This window comes from Sphaeramia orbicularis, chromosome 21 (assembly GCF_902148855.1).
Source record: "Sphaeramia orbicularis chromosome 21, fSphaOr1.1, whole genome shotgun sequence".
NCBI lineage: Eukaryota > Metazoa > Chordata > Actinopteri > Kurtiformes > Apogonidae > Sphaeramia > Sphaeramia orbicularis.
Window position 1 is genome coordinate 33,395,032 of NC_043977.1, and position 17,206 is coordinate 33,412,237.

Here is a 17,206-nt window from a genome sequence, read left to right on the forward strand (position 1 = left end):
AAAGCACTTTAAGAACTTTACAGCTGGCCAAAGTGCCAGTTTTAAGGTGAAGTTTTTTCCCTATATTTTAACATCAATATTTTGAGAGCCAAGCACTGATGCTGTTAAATTCTTGTTTAATTTTTTGCATTTTTCAGAAAATCTGCACACCGTATCAGTCTGTCCATATTGGCTAAAATAGAACAAAATTCAGCAAGAGAGGAAGAATGTGAGCTCCTCCAATACTATTTTATTGGATTCATGATCATCAAACAGAACTTTTAGACAATATGAATAAAGCGACATGAAAGTATTAGAAAATACATGTCATTTGCCAACATTTGTCCTTGTCAGGAAATTCCACAATCATTTACAGACACTCCAAAGACTTAGTAGAAACATTTAACATTTCAGAAAATATTTTTAAATCATAAAATATAGGAGTGGTGTCAAAGCTTTAAAAGGAAACATTTTACATTAATGCACAGATTCACAATAGCAGAACTCAGAAAACATAAATAACATGCAAATACATGAACATAGGTTCCTGCTGTGTTGTTTTCCAGTGTAGGGCAACTGTTAAATGTAGCGCTAAAACTGCCCTTTATTCTCTCCCATGTGCAACATAGAGCTGAAAGCAATGGTAGATTATGTCACTGTCAAAAATGACAGGCAAAAACAACATTCAAGTACTTTATAAAGCCTGATTAGTGAGGTCCCTTACTCCAAAATAAATTAAATATTTCTAGGGGATATTTGTTGACAAAAGAAGTCCCACAGGATGAGTCTGTGTAGCATTTTCTGTTGTATAATTCAGAATACTGGAAAATGACTTAAAAATGTAGGTTATCGTTTCCTTTGGCCCTTGTACAAATCATACTGCATGTTACAAATAAAAAGTGCTTTTCAAAGCTCCAATGAGTTGCATAATTTACATTTTTTTCATTTCCTCAAGGTCCCTTTTGGTCAGCAATGTAAACAATATTTGTGAATTCTATGAACACATTGACTTTAATCAAAATGTTGTCAGTTTGCACTATCAAAAATAAATATACCATGTGAGCAGCTGAAAATGAAACAGACCCATGGGGTGTTCATTATAAAGAGCTTTGTGTTCCAGATGATCCCCTCATGGCACTTGCAGCATGTATTTCTTCTTTACTGTTAGGTGTCTGTGTCCACAATCCACAAGGACCTGTGGCATCAACAGCAACATCCATGACCTGATCTGGTACCAGCCACTGCAGCAGCAGCAGGAAGAGGAAGTCTAAAACAGCTACAAATGCAAAAATGGAGCCTGCCACAGGCCCACAGTGGGCCCTCAGCCTCCGTAGCCGTCTGTCCAGGGGAAGCACCTCCTCTCCGGCAACCCTTTCGTAGACCTGAAAGAGACAACGCCCAGTTAACTGAACCATCAGTACATTCACAGGAACAAAACAGAATAGGGCAGAGTCAGGGGACTATCAACATGTTGGGTGGAAAAAAAACTTTAAGATAGACTTATTTTGTAATTTGTAGCTGACACATAACTGTTTGGAAGTCCTAACATTACTGTTTCTAAATGATGTCTACAAAAAAAAAAAAAAAAAAAAAAAAAAAAAGACAATTGAATTTCATTGTTTTAAAAGACTATGTTTGATGTCCACATTTACAGTTTTTGTCTAATACTTAACTTGTCCAAGAGAGTACTGGTTTATATCTCAACCTTAATGATTATAGGTTTTAAACATTATTTATACTTACTCACTCCAAGAATGATATTGAGATAATATTAAATCATTTGTACTTGGCAGATCATTTTGATTACCAGCCTAGAGGACTTGAGAATTCACTCTACGTAACCAGACTTCCATTCTTATTGATATCCCCCAGTTCTAGGCCGATTAATTTTTTTTTTTCACCAAATTGCAGGGTTTGCAGTCAACAATATACCTGACACTATGGTAATGCTAATTTTGGCAACTTCAGCTGAAAACAGAAACTTCTGATATGCTGAAAAATGTGCCAACTTTTGATGTAGTTTTTTTACCCTACATAACCGAGATGATTTTCACAAAGACTTCAGTGAAAATGGCTGAAATTGACAAATGTCTTTGCATGGCCTCAAAGTACTAGAAATACCCTTTCCATCCATGTATTACACTTATATGACAGGTAAATGTAGGCCGACTCATTAACATCTGAACAATTTTTTTTATCCTATGTAACCACTTGACCATGCCCAATATCAGAAAGCAGGACTGAAGAAACTGTCATAGCTCAGTCCAATTAAACCAAGTTCACACACTGGAACGCTGCACTGATGCATTATTAATGCGTCTTTATACACTTATCTCTGTTAGCCTTGCATAGGCAGACCTATTTCCACACATGTGTCAGTGCCCTAGATACATATGTGCCCCCTGACTATCATCCTGGAATAGGGGTAAATGTTGTTGTCATTCTTTGTATTTTAGATTTGTGGACCAATCAATATTTATGTGACTAGAGAAGCCAGTGGGTTTACTTTTTGTTTTTGTATGCAGGTGGTTATTGAATACTTTTCCGTTGCCATATGATTGACGTCTTTTATAATGGTGGGAAAACCTGAGGGCTGTTTGTCTTTTTTTACAGATTAGAACAATAAGGCAAACTAGCACTAATAACTAATTCACACACATCAGTGTCATCAATAACGCATCCTCTTTCAGGTGAAAAGCTACAAATGTGAGGTCTTGGATTATCTTGACCACTGCAGGTCACAGAGCAGCTCGTCGCATATAAACACATGTTCGAGGCCCCTTAGAATCAGTTTCCAATGCAGTGGAAACTCTTATGACATCATTTTTCCATGTGAAGGTGTAGCTGTGCTGGTGTAGAAAGACCGCAGGCTGCAACACATCCTCCAGGTGAAGTGAGAGTTTGGGAAGTCACACATTTACAGTGTTTTGCTAATATCTCATCACATCAGAGAGGAGGGATGTTCACCAACTTCAAACCTCATCTGACATGATGCTGGTTATTACATTTTCCACGGTGGCAAAAGAGCAACTTCACTGTCACAAGTGACACAGAGTCGTGTATCAGTTCAACTTTACTTTCCATTTTCTAAACCTTTTAAGTATTTCCTTGAGTATTAATATTTTGAACACAGTATATTTGAAAATGAAATTATGTCATATCACTAAGAGAAGCCTCAAATATTAACCCTTTCATGCATATTGGTCACTGCAGTGGATAGCTATTCTACATCTGTTCTCTAATATAATCATGGGTTTTGTTGTTTTAGTTCGATATGAGTTAACACAGTGGACACTTTTGCACCATCTCATACACTGACATTCATACCATTACTATAACTTTGCTGTTCTTGATAAACCTGATCTGCAGTAACATGTTTGAGTGTAAATCATTTGCTAATAAAAATTGCGCATATGATAAAATGTGAGAAAACATCAGATTAGCTGCATTAAAAATGTTTTGATTTTGTATATCACTTTCTGATATTCAAAAATTAAACACATGGTGTCCAGTGGAGTGGACATTTTTAGAACTCCACAAAAAATTATGATGGTAGATTTGTTTCTTTATTGCTTTAACCAAAAAAATATTTTCATTAAAAAAAAAAAAATCAATTAAAAAAAAAAAATCACTTCAATCAAAGAAAAAAAGTGTTCAAATGCAATTTTTTGGATTGTAATTTTTTTTTTTTTTTTGCATTCACTTTTTTAATTGATTTTTTTGTTGTTGTTGAAGCAATAAAGAAACAACTCTACCTTCATAAAAAAACAGGTTTATTAAAAAATAAATAAATAAATTGCATTGTTTTTTCATGCCTAAAGAGGAATAAAAACACAGGAAAAAAATCTCAACTAAGGTTCTCATAATTCATGCATGAAAGGGTTAATAAAGATATGTGCAAAAAACCAAAACAAAACAACAAAATCCACGAATATACAAAAGAACAGCTCTGAATAGCTGTCCACTGGAGTGACCAGTATGCATGAAAGAGTTAAATAATCCTCATAGTGTACAATACATGTAGAACATACCTTTTCTGTCCGCTCTGCAACATTTCTCCAGGTGTAAAGGTTTCGTACACGTGCATGAATGGAAGCAGGTGAAGGAACAGAACCTGAACGCTGCCGGACGATAACTGCTTCCAGACCAGCACATAACGACCGCACAGTGGGCTCACATAGAGTGATCAGGTCTTCAGGTAACACCTCAGGAATGCCTCCTACACGAGTACTGACCACCTTAGAAACAAAAGAAATTACACACAGAATTCAAATATGTTTCAGTATAAATCAGCCTGGATACTGTGTAGCTAGTTTCCCACAGTCTAAAATAAAATTAAATTAAAACTTAGTTCCACAAATAAGGACTTCTCAGCTCTCATCAAATATAAAAAAAATAAATGTCCAAATAAGAAAGTGCAACAAGCTGATCTGAGAAACATGCTGTTCATCTAAACTTGCTGATGTAGGTTCATCTTGACAGAAATGTGTGTAAATATGTGAGCAACTGGACCTCTGACCACCTTCCCTGCATTTGAATAGTGAATGAAGGTTTCTAAATGTGTGAAATGACCCCAAAGTATCTGAGTGTGAGACATAATAAGAGCCCAAATTCTCTAAATGACAAAGAAAGAAGCGTCAATGATTAATTTAGGATATGACACACAGGACCATACTTCATGAAATGAGGAGAGATTGTCATCCAAGAATTCACTGTAATAGTAATAACAACCGACAAGCTTACTGACAAAAACAAACTATCAATGCAACAAGATGCACATTTTCATCTTATGCCACAAGTGTCTAATATAATGAAATGTTTGAACTTTAAAGACTAGGTGAATATGGACATGACTGCTGGTGAAAAATGTAAAGTTAATGAACCTGTTTTTAGTTTGCATGAGTTAGATGTTCACTCCGTCATCACTGATAAATTTTTCGTCTCCTTCAGTCACTCAATAAAACTAAACTGTAAATGGTGATCTAGAAACTGGAAACTTGTTCTTCAGCAGGAAGAGAATTACAGTTGAATTGGGCTATATACTACTACTACTACTACTACTACTACTACTACTACTACTAATAATAATAATTATAATAATGTTAAGTCTAGAAGAATAAGTAGAGATGGACAGTCAGCCTCTGCCGCCATCAAAAGATTATTTGTGACCCTGACTGGAGCTTTTTCCATGATGCAGGCAGGGTGAAAACCTGAGTACAATATTTCAAACAGATTGTGCTGTTGTAAATAGTTCTGATGTTGAAACTTTGCATAGTCCATTGTTATGATATTGTAATTCACCACAGTGGGGTTACACAACATCTGTGTGGTGTGGGTGCAGTCGCATTCTCTCGGCACCACAGTGTCTTTTCCTAAGTTAAGAATTCTCCTCTTCTTTCTCCTTGACGTCGATGGAAAACATCATGAGATCAAGGAAAAGTGGTGAAGAAAAGAGAATAGGAGCTCATTTTTTTGTACTTTTCAGGTGTACCTGATAAGAATATGAATAGAAACAAACCTGCAGTCCACAGCTGGCCCCCTCTACAATGGCCATGCAGAAAGCTTCAGTCAGAGATGTGTTGAGGAATATGTGACCCTGCACCAGAACTCCACGTACATCTTTGTGCTCGAGAGCTCCCAGTAGACGAACCCTGCAAGGACCCAATTTAATACAGTTAACAAAGTTTAAATGACACACTGAACATGGTTTTAATCTGAATGTCACTGTTCATATCAAATTGCTGACAAATGTGATTATGACTTGGTTATTTAAAGGCCCTTTATGTACACCTGCCTCGTGTGGGAAGAAATAGTTTCATCTTCCCATCATTTAAACATTAGACATGCTGTCATCTTATTATTAATATTATTCCATGTTATCCTTGTGTATGAAAACTTCTATTTTACCCAATTAATGTAATGCGCAATGACTGACCAAGAAAAAAAAACTTGAAAGGTCTTGTAAATATGTCAATAAAAATATCTTGTGTCCTCAAATGAAAATATTTAACACTTAGTCTGAACTGGCCTGAACAATCACTCAGAGATGAGCATAAACCCCTTAACTCTAAATTAAATCCTGTCATAAGCCACAGTCACGTATCCATTCTCATATATTTTCTCTACATTCCTACAGGTATCAGAGTTAGATTTCAACTAATCTGTCCTTCAGATTGATTTTGTAATGACACAATAATTTTTTTAGCAAATGTTTTTTAATAAATTATGTATTTTAGCCAAGGCCACCTGAAGAACAAGAGGAGTTTTGAAAATCATATAACCTTATTAGTAGTCATGCAAAAAAACATATTATTGTACTTTAAAGATCACAGCATTTATATGTTGTTCTGTTAAATTTCTCATCAAGTGCTGTAATCTCATAAACATAACGTGCTGCGCAATTTTAGTACCCCTCGACCAAATATAGTGTACGATTCTTTTGAAAGTTACTGCCCTGTAATTTAGATTAGACTGTCCTTGTGTAAAACTTATTACATACATATCTATATGTAAAAGTACTCAGATATTATAACTGCACAAGGCCATTTGACCTTGAAAAAGTAGATCAAGGTCACCCATTTTCAATAAACTTCTGCTCCATGCTAAGATGCATCCACAGTATAAATTCAGTGCAGATATGTCAATGCGTTCTTCAGATAATGTGATTATGTCGTTGAATGGACAGACAGACGATAAAACAATTACAATACCCCTTTGACCGAGGGGTAGAAACCATAAGCTCACATTTGTATACATGTGACTGTTCAAACCTCCGATGGAAAAAAGTTTGTGTCCTTTGTTTCAAACCACATTTTAGAAATGCATTTGAACTATATTTAGAAATATTCATTAGTACCTGTCATGTAGCTGATATTTCTCTCTCACTTCCTCTAAAACAATTCTCTTTGGTCCTTCACCCCCAATGAGGAAATGTAAATCTGGATGTTTGAGACATAGTTCTGGGATTATTCCACCAAGAAGATCAATTCCTAAGTAGAAAAGAGAATCAACAGTTAAGACTTGCAATAAATATAAATGTAACGATGTACTTTATTGACTTTATTGACTCAAGAAAGAAAGAAAGTGGAATTAAAATGCTTGCATATGGTTATATCCAGTGGTGAAATGCAAATAAGTACTTTACCCGAAATTGCGATACACTGAATGATGAAGTGTTTCTTCATAAAGTGACATTTTTTTTCCTTTCTGAAGTCTAAGTGTATGAGGATTGTAAAGACAATTACGAATCACTGTGGATTAAAAGTAGTTCAACATGCACAGTGGTAAAATAGAAACTACAAAATCAATGCAGCAGTAAAATTAATCCATAAACTTATCTATTTGACATAGATTGTCAAGGACCCTGTTACTGCATGACTTTTACTGTTATTCCTTAAGTACAGTGCTCACAAACACATAATCAAGTACAGCATCGGAATGAAGAACTTGTAGTTCTGTAGTGGAGCATTTACTGTGCTATTAATACTCTAAAGTAAAAAATATTAACATGTCTTCCACCACTGGACAGAAGTGTTAAAAAGTCTTATAAGCTAATGTTAATATAATCTAGGGGGATACTTTTTAAACACTGATGCACATATTGTATATAGTATGTTGTACAATACTGTTACTTTTACCTTTGCGATAGACAAGGCGACTGATTACAACAATAGTGATCCTGTCATCTTGGCGTTGGGAGGGGTCAGGGGTGAAGTCTGTTGGGTCAACAGCATTGGGGATAACAGACACTATCTCTGGGTTGAGTGTTGCACGGAGGACAGTGTTCTCCTTGCTGGTGTATGAGACACATACAATGTGGTTGGTATCACACAGCGACACAGTCAGAAGTTTGTTGGTCAGCACAGAGCTGACATCAGCAAAGCCGAAGAGTGAGTGGTCAGTGAACACCTGTAAATAATAATCTGTTTTAGATTCATGTAATATGATAAGTGCAACACAATGGGCCTCATGTAGAAAACAATGTATAAACAAACATCATGTTATTTGAGTTCATATCTGTAATTTTCTTTATTTATTAGTTCCCATTGATTTCTGAGATTTAGGAATACGGTATTTTCTTGCTTTGGCTTTGCACTTAAGCAAGAAAAAAATATTACTGGTTGGAAGCAGAAAAAACATGAAATGTTTCACCATGAAGCACAATGATATGTTATGAGATTTTAATATGTGATTCACTGTGAGTTCCATACCGTATTAAGGCCCATGGTCTTAGCGTGGAACAGTGCATCATGGGCCATGGCAGAGAACGAGCTGTGTGCATGCACCACAGTGATGCGTTCCCTAATGAACACACAGCGTAGAAGTGGGAGACTGTGGAAGCAGGTGGTAGCTGTGGACTGATTATACATCACCTGCAGGGGCAGGTAGTACACCTTCAGTCCATTTGTTAGGTACCTGATACCTTTCCTCCTGCCATAGGCGTGGGTGATGATTATCACCTTGTGTCCTTTTTCAATCAGGCACTGGGACAGCTGATAAATGTGGCTTTCTACTCCTCCCATATTGGGATAGAAGAAGTCAGAGACCATACAAATGTTGTGCTTTCGGCCGGAAACCTCAGCAGGAGTTCCACATTTAGTTTGTGATGACGCATTTAAAGCTGCCCCTCTCCTTCGTTGGCCCATTGTGGATTTCCTGTGGGACTGTGTACGTCAGTAGAACTGAAATAAAACATTTAAATAAAATTAGGTAATGGTAACATTTTACACTGCAATATAAACATGACCAGGTATTAATAAATCAGAACTGTGTATGAATTGTAAACAGTTTCTATCTAAATGTTCTGTCAGGGATACCGCAGGTTGCAACAACTCTTGACTTCTCAGGCAACTCTAATGCCTCTATATACAAAGACCCTAAAGTGTGCTTTTCCTTCCATTCGAATAACAGCTGCAAATGTATTTGGTTAATAATTGGGTTGCAAACTATGAAACTATTTTGGTGATAAATTCATTCAAATGATTTCAGTCATTTTTGCTTTTTGGTTGTTGTTTTTTTTTTTTTGCAGGACTGCATAATTTGTTAAGAAGTCATTTTGTGATTATTGTGGGCAATTTTATCAGAGTTTGAGTTTGACTGCTTTCTTGGTTATGAGGGAAAATTGACAGATTACTCATTATAATCTTATGTCAAACATTAAAACTACAACAAAACACTAAAAACTTTAATTTTGCATGTTTGACTGCATTTTTTCTGCTGTCACACCACCTTAAACCCACCGACATCCTGATCTTTAAAATACAGTGATTTAAAACTGCTATTTTTTTTTTTTTTTTTTTTTTTTACCATTCTTTGATATTTCATTGACCAAATAACTAACTGTTTAATTGTCAGAATAATTAACAATGAAAATAACTGGTAGTTGTTTGCACTGTTCAAAAGACTCCTTTTCAACAGGTTTCAACCAAGCACGAAAAAACTACAACTAATAATAATCAACTTTTGTCGTGTTAAACCTACATTCAAGACATTTAAAAGGTCCCCTACTCAGATTATGGATTTGAGACTTTTTAAGGACCTGCAGAAACATACATTACATTTAAATTCATCTTCTGTTTATCTGTGGCACTTACTTCGCTTTAGCAGTGCCATTAGTCATTAGTAACGATGTCATAATACATTAATTCCATTAAAACAGTCTCGATTTGCCACTGACGTTATACTGCACTGTACTTACTGTGTTGACGACAGCAAAAATGGCTTTAGTTCGACTGATTTTCGAAGCCAAACTTCAAACTACAACATTCAATGCTTCCTTGTTTTCTTCCGTTTATTCATCATTAGCATCATGCTAACCTGACGAGTTTAATCACGCAGCCGCTTGACTTGGATACGTTGAAAAAAAAAATCGTGTATTTGTTAAATGTAACGTTAAATTCAATTCTGCTCATTTTGGCAAGTTAGCCGCCTGTATCACTTCCTGGTTTTCTTCTTCGTCGTTTTGAGGTTGTAAACGAAGTTGGTAATCAGTCTGTGAGGCGCAATACCGCCATCTTCTGCTCCGGAGTATGAACCGGAGCTTCAATGCCATGTTGACGTCCAGTGAAGAAATTTACAGTACCTCCAGGATTTCGCGGGATTTTTTGTTTTTGATTGTTGTGGCCTAAAATGCCTGATTTTGTGGAAGCTTTCCCAAAAAATTGCGGTGAAAGTTACGATGATTTGAGGCTTCTATTATTAAAGTCACAGGAATATGGGCCGTTACAAATGACCTACAACAGTCTTTTTTGAGTTTTTAGCCTTAAAAAGCACCAGGAAGCAATGATTTTAAACAAAACATGCTTTTTTTCATTCATTCATTTATTTGTTTTGAGCAGCTAATGAGAGCGGAGCGTCACAGAACATCAACCAATCAGAGCGCAGCGTCACAGTACGTCAGCCAATGAGACTGGAGCGTCACAGAACATTAGCCAATGAGAGCGTAGCGTCACAGAACGCCAGCCAATCAGAGTGGAGCGTCACAGAACGTCAGCCAGTGAGAGCGCAGCATCTAAAAACGTCAACCAATGAGATCGCAGCGTCATGGAATGCAAGCCAATGAGAGCGCAGCGTCACAGAACGCCAGCCAATTAGAGTGGAGCATCACAGAACATCAGCCAATGAAAGCGGAGGGTCACAGAACATCAACCAATCAGAGCACAGCGTCACAGAACGCCAGCCAACGAGAGCATGGGGTCACACAACCTGAGAGCCTGATCCTTAGTGTTTCTCTTTCCTGTTGTGCTGTTACACAGTTATAGCAAACATTTTTTGTAATAAATAACTTATATATACAAATGCAATGTAGAACCACATCACTTTCCTCCAAATACATGCAGTATGTTATTAATCAGTTTCTCCAGGATTTCGCTAGATTTTTTTTTGATTATTGCAGCCTAAAATTCCTGATTTCGCAGCAGCTTTTCAAAAAATTGCGGTGAAAGTTGTGATGATTTGAGGCTCCTTTTATTAAAGTCACAGGAACATGGGCATTTGCAAACTACCTAGAACAGTCTTTTTTGAGTTTTAACCCTTAAAAAGCACCAGGAAATAATGATTTTAAACAAAACAGGCTTTTTTTTTTCATTCATTCATTTATTTGTTTTGAGCAGAAGAAAAATTGTAACATTTTTTGTGTACAAGGAACTAATATCAGAGCAAATACAATAATAAAAATGATCAAGACAAAATAACAAGTGCCATGTACACTAGTAATAACACAATAAATTCAATACGTACTGCTCAAAAAGGAGTGGGAAGAAGAAAACGTATTAAATCCCACCCCCATCTCACATTTATACAACACAACACATGACTTCTCTTCCTTAACGATATAGTAGTACATTTAGGGTTAGATGGGTTACATACACACACAGGCACACACAGACACACGTACACATACACACACACACACACACACACACACACACACACACACACACACACACACAGGCACACAGTGCAGCCAAACTTGGGTTGCTTTCTATCTAACACATAAGAGTAAACATTAATATTAACACCAAAGTTAATGACTATTTTCATTTGTGAACTCGTTTTTTAACTCCACACACAGACTTATGCTGGCACTCCCTCACACACACACACACACACACACACACGCACACACACACGCACACACACACACACACACACACACGCACACACACGCAATACACAAAAAGGAAAGCATGCCTCCACAGGTTCTTTCTTCTTCTCTTCTATTTCCTTATAGAGTATATCTGCGCTAACCTTGACCCTTTCAGCTCCTGCTATTGTTCTGGATCCAACAGCCTCCGTCACTGGGACTTGTCTCATCTTTCCTCTTCCAGTTTCAGTCGTTCTCCTGCATGTTTTGCAGTTGAAAAGTGTCTGTGGAGCAGTCGCTTTTGTTCGTGTTCCACCACAATATTGCAGGCATTGCAGAACAGTATACTTCCGCTTTTGTGGAACACATCTGGAAACTGACTTGCACGAACTTTGGCAGTGATATTTGTCTGTAAATATGAATGTTTTGAATCGCACATGTCTTCATCTTCTCAACCATCAACAAAGAAGTGAACGTGATGACGTACATGTCATGTAGACAGGGGTGGGCAAAAGGGGGCTAAGGTGATTAATCAAATTTGCGGTGATTGGACAAAATTGCAGCGCCGCGCAGAATTTGCGGTGATTGGTTGAATTTGCGTTAATAGCTGCGATCGCAACATCGCAAATTCCTGGAGGGACTGGTTTGTTAACACTCTAGCAGCTAAACTATTGGTTGAATTCACACCAGATTAGGTGTATAGATTGCTAGTGACCCAGAATAGATCTGATTACAATTTGGAAACAGTATTGGTCAAAGTTTAAATTTTTTTATGAATTTTTTGAATAGTTCCCCCCCCCCCATTTTCTTTTAATGGGCAAAATTTCATCCGGTGCTGCTGTGTTTATTGGGCGGCAAGCAACAAATACAATGGGCAGGTCTCGAGTACAAGCCGTCTGCTGAAATTTTATATGCCCGTTTAAACCTTTCAGATGTCCCTTCCTTTCTGGCATTTTACATTGACTTCTTTAAAATCCTCTCATTCTAACATGATTTCCGATGGAAGATGGACACAGTAATATAGTGGTACATAATGCACAAGGCCACAACAGTGCACACATGTAGCAGACACTGTAATACAGCAGTACTACAGGCTACAGTAATGCACAGCAACCACCCTTATTTTATACTAACTTCTAAGTTTAACACTTTCATGCATTAATTATGTGAACCTTAGTCAAGATTTTATTTTTCCTGAGTGTTTTTATTCCTCTTTAGACATGAAAAAAAAACAAAAAACAATGTGATTGAAATTTTTGAAGTGAACTTATAATGGAGTTACAAAAATGTCCTTTTAGCTGGACACCATGTGTTTAACTTTTGAAGCAAAGAAACATTTTAAAATGCTATATCAGAAAGCGATATACTGTGTGAAAACTAATACATTTTTTAAAAAAAATGAAACTAATTTGTTTTCTCACATTTTAACATACTCTAATACTAGTTATTACTCACTTCATGGAGATAAAATGCAAAAAAAACCCCAACAACTTTTTAATTAAGAAAACTGTTAATTACAGTCTAGTAACAATTAACTTACACTAAAACATGTTACTGCAGATCAGGTTTATCTAGAACAGCATAGATAATAATTGAATGGATTTTAGTGTATGGGATGATGCATAAGCGTTCACTGTTTTAAGTGAAATTTAACTAAAACAACAAGACCCATGAATATACTGTAATGGGACTAGTACAAAGGCCGAACCCAAATGCAAGACCAGAACGCAGATGACCAATTGAGAGTCTTTATTAAACACAATCACAGTAGGAAAAACACAGCACAGAATAGTTAACACGTCTGTGAAGGCGTGTGCTTCTGGACTCTTCGTCCGGGCTGTGAGCGGGGAATGCGGGTGGACAGCACGGCCGAGCCGGAGGAATCCCGACAGCACCCCGACTAGGGTAAAACAGAGGATAGTCAAAAAACAAGCCAGGTCATACACAGGAGGGCAATTCAGGAGGCAACGGGACATGAGGGATAGGCTACTCACGGTCAAAGTCCAGGCGAGGGTCGAAACACAAGGTAACACGTTGGAGGCTGAGGTAAACAGGGAACAGGCAGAATCAGAAGTCCATGTACGAACCAGGTCAGAACCAGACGAGCAGGCAGACGAGGAACAGGCAGAATCGGTGGTCGGAAGGCAAAACGGGCAGACAGACTGACAAGTATCCAAAACCGCTGGTAAGTGAGCACACAAAGGTAGAACACAAACTGGCAACTAGACAGGGGAAGACACAGGGTTTAAATACACAAGAGGACGGGAAGACAATTGGACACAGGTGGAGATAATCAGGGAGGAGTCAGGTAATTAGGAGCAGGTGAAACAATCAAGGAGGGGAAGTAAAGACACCAGACATGACACATGAGGGAAACTTAACAAAATAAAACAGGAAATGACAGCCAAAACAGAAAAGAGACAAATCCAGACACTGTCTGGGAGCATACATGACATATACAAGAGAACAGCTGGAGAATAGCTGTCCACTGGAGCGACCACTGTGCATGAAAGAGTTAAATGTTGCTTTCATGCTCATTACTGCTTTAAAAATATGTAACAAACACATGTAATAAGTAATGTGAAGTATAACAAACATGATACCAGCCTACACTAATCATGGTGAAATTAATCTCCATACCTCCTACACACCCGATTCAAACGATAAGCCTATCATCAAGCTCTGCAGAAGCCTGATAACGACAGTCAGGTGTGCTGGAAGAAGGAAATTTCTAAAACATGCAGGATAGTGGCTCTCCAGGACCAGAGTTGGCCACCCCTGCTCTAGAGTGAATTGAGAGCTTTGTCATTGATCTCTTACGCTCGTGCGTTGATGTTCTTCATGCTGTTTAACCCATAAAAACCTAGTGATAGTTTGTGTCAGTTCCCAAATGGATTTATATATATATATATATATATATATATATATATATATATATATATATATATATATATGTACTAATCCTATATATATATATATATATATATATATATATATATATATATATATGTACTAATCCTATATATATATATATATATATATATATATATATATATATATATATATATATAACATTTCTTAAGTGATTTATCACCATTTATTGTAATATCATCCACTTTATTTGAAGTTTTTTCAGTGTAAATCCTGTATTTTCCTATATTTAATTCAATGATCCTGCAGATGTTCATTCAAACACAGAGTAAATTCAAAGTTTATTGTATCAAATCAGAAAAAAATTGGGGAAAAGTTATGTTTTCATCAAAAATATCATTGCTAAACATAAAACCAAGTTTGTCCATCCTGTCATGTCTGCTCCCAGACTGTGTCTGGATTTGTCTGTCTTTTCTGTGTTGTCTGTCATTTCCTGTTTTATTTTGTTAAGTTTCCCTCATGTGTCATGTCTGGTGTCTTTACTTCCTCTCCCTGATTGTGTTCACCTTTTCCCTGATTACCTGGCTCCACCCTGATGTGTTCCACCTGTGTCCAATTGTCTTCCCGCCCTCTTGTGTATTTAAACCCTGTGTCTTCCCCTGTCTAGTTGCCAGTTTGTGTTCTACAACTTGTTGTGCTCACTCACCAGCGTTTTTGGATGCTGTTCGTTTGTCTGCCTGTTTTTGACCCGTTTTCGTCCCTCGACCACCGAGTCTGCCTGTTCCTATCCTGCCTGCTCGTCTACGACCTGGTCCGTGTACCCGACTCTGTCTCTGCCTTCTCCCTTTGATACCTCAGCCTCCACCGTGTACCTGTGCTTCGACCATTCGCCTGGATTACTGACCGTGAGTTCTGCCTGTCCCCCATGTACCGTTGTCTTGTTTGCTCCCCTGTGTATGACCTGGCATGTTTTTTGACCTCCCTCTGTTTGCCCCTAGTTGGAATTCCGTTGGGGTTTTCCCGGCTCGGCCTTGATGGTCGTCAGCCATTTCCACCCGCAGTCCAGACGTCTATCCCCGGACTCAGTGGCTTCACAGAAATGATATTCTCTGTGTTGTATTTTTTTTTCACTTGTTAGTGTTTAATAAAAACACTCAACTTTACTTGTACTCTGTGGTCTTGCTTTTGGGTTCAGCCTTTGTACTTAGCTCGTTACACATCCACTGTCATTTATCAAACTCCATGGGTTTTACTGGTGAATCAATATGGTAGAAGATGAAGGTATTTCCATGGTAACTACGGAGCCTCTGAATGTACAAATGGATCATATCTGATGACCATGAAAAGACAATGAACTGCATTTTACACAAATTATTTACATGTATTGATAGGATTAGTGGATCAATAGGGATTTAACATTTTAGATCAGTATATGGTTTTGGTCGATGGTGTGTGTGTTTGGGTCTTTATGGGTTAAAATTAACTAGTTGGTGATTCACAGCTTTATTCTCATATCCAATGTTATCTAATGGCATCTCTCCTGCCAGGACCTGCCAGGCTGAGATGGGGGTTGACCTGGTTTCACATTAACAGAAGTTAAATCCTTATGTTTTATTTGTCACGCACAGGTGGGACTTTCTTGTTGTTTAAAAAAAAAAAAAAAAAAACTGACGGGCTACACTACCAAATGTAACTTCAGTTTGGCTGTATTAAACACACCTTTTTACATCAGTAAAATGTACAAAGGATACATGAAAATATCATCTATTGAAAAACTAACTGAATCTCTCATTGAATTACAAATAAGAAAGCAATTAAACCATTCAACCTTAAAATAAAAAACAAAGTGGAAATTTACATTGACTTCACTCTAATGTGTAGCTCACTTTTCAATGACAGCAGCTGAACTCACAGCATGATATTGCCTTTTCTCTGCTGTACTCTTTCTCTTTCCTGTCTGTTTTTATGTATTTGTATGTCTGTTCAGATGAAATGAGCCATCATGGTGGGATGTCACACAAGTGATGCAAAAATCAAAATGATCATTCATTCTTTAGATTTATTCAACTTAAAGTAAAACACCTGACAATGTACGGGGTCAGAAGCACAGATAAATGTGTGAAAATGTAGGAAGTAAAAGTAAAAAAGATGACAGAAAAATCAAGAGATGAACTTGAAATCTCCTGGTGTAATGTTTAAGTGTCGAGATAGTTCCTCAACTAGTTAGCAGTAGAGACATGCAAGGATGATTTATTAGTTCATTAGTCACAACTATAACCATAGTCAACTTTGTTTTCTTTTAACCCATAAAGACCCAGTGCTACTTCTGTGGCAGTTCCCAAATGATTTTTCTCTCTGTATAACCTTTCTTAAATGTTTTTTCAACAATTATTGTAACATCATTGTCTTTATTTTGCATTTTTTCAGTGAAAATTGGGTATTTTCCCATATTTAATTCACACTTCTTTTACTGGTGAATCAGTGTTGTAGAAAATTATGTTTCCTTGGTAACTACGGAGCCTCTGAATGTCCAAATGGGTCATATCTGATGACCATGAAAAGACAACGAACTGCATTTTACACCAACTATTTACATGTATTGATAGGATTAGTGGATCAATAGGGATTTAACATTTTAGATCAGTATATGGTTTTGGTCGATGGTGTGTGTTTGGGTCTTTATGGGTTAAAGTTAACTAGTTGGTGATTCACAGCTTTATTCTCATATCCAATGTTATCTAATGGCATCTCTCCTGCCAGGACCTGCCAGGC

General features: G+C 37.2%; 1 protein-coding gene across 2 annotated transcripts; it reads right to left on the reverse strand.

Annotated features, from left to right (window-relative positions):
- Positions 1 to 207: 207 nt before the first annotated feature.
- piga (phosphatidylinositol glycan anchor biosynthesis, class A) lies at positions 208 to 9,917 on the reverse strand. 2 transcript variants are annotated; one of them, XM_030125583.1, is made up of 7 exons: positions 9,677 to 9,917; positions 8,190 to 8,660; positions 7,617 to 7,887; positions 6,836 to 6,968; positions 5,498 to 5,630; positions 4,011 to 4,217; positions 208 to 1,361 (listed from the first exon to the last, which is right to left on the reverse strand). In XM_030125583.1, the coding sequence occupies exons 2-7, from the start codon at positions 8,622 to 8,624 to the stop codon at positions 1,077 to 1,079; spliced, it is 1,464 nt and encodes a 487-aa protein (XP_029981443.1). In that variant the 5' UTR covers positions 8,625 to 8,660; positions 9,677 to 9,917; the 3' UTR covers positions 208 to 1,076. The 2 variants fall into 2 exon arrangements, with proteins under 2 accessions (XP_029981443.1, XP_029981444.1); XM_030125584.1 differs by lacking the exon at positions 9,677 to 9,917 and adding an exon at positions 9,460 to 9,517.
- Positions 9,918 to 17,206: the final 7,289 nt, after the last annotated feature.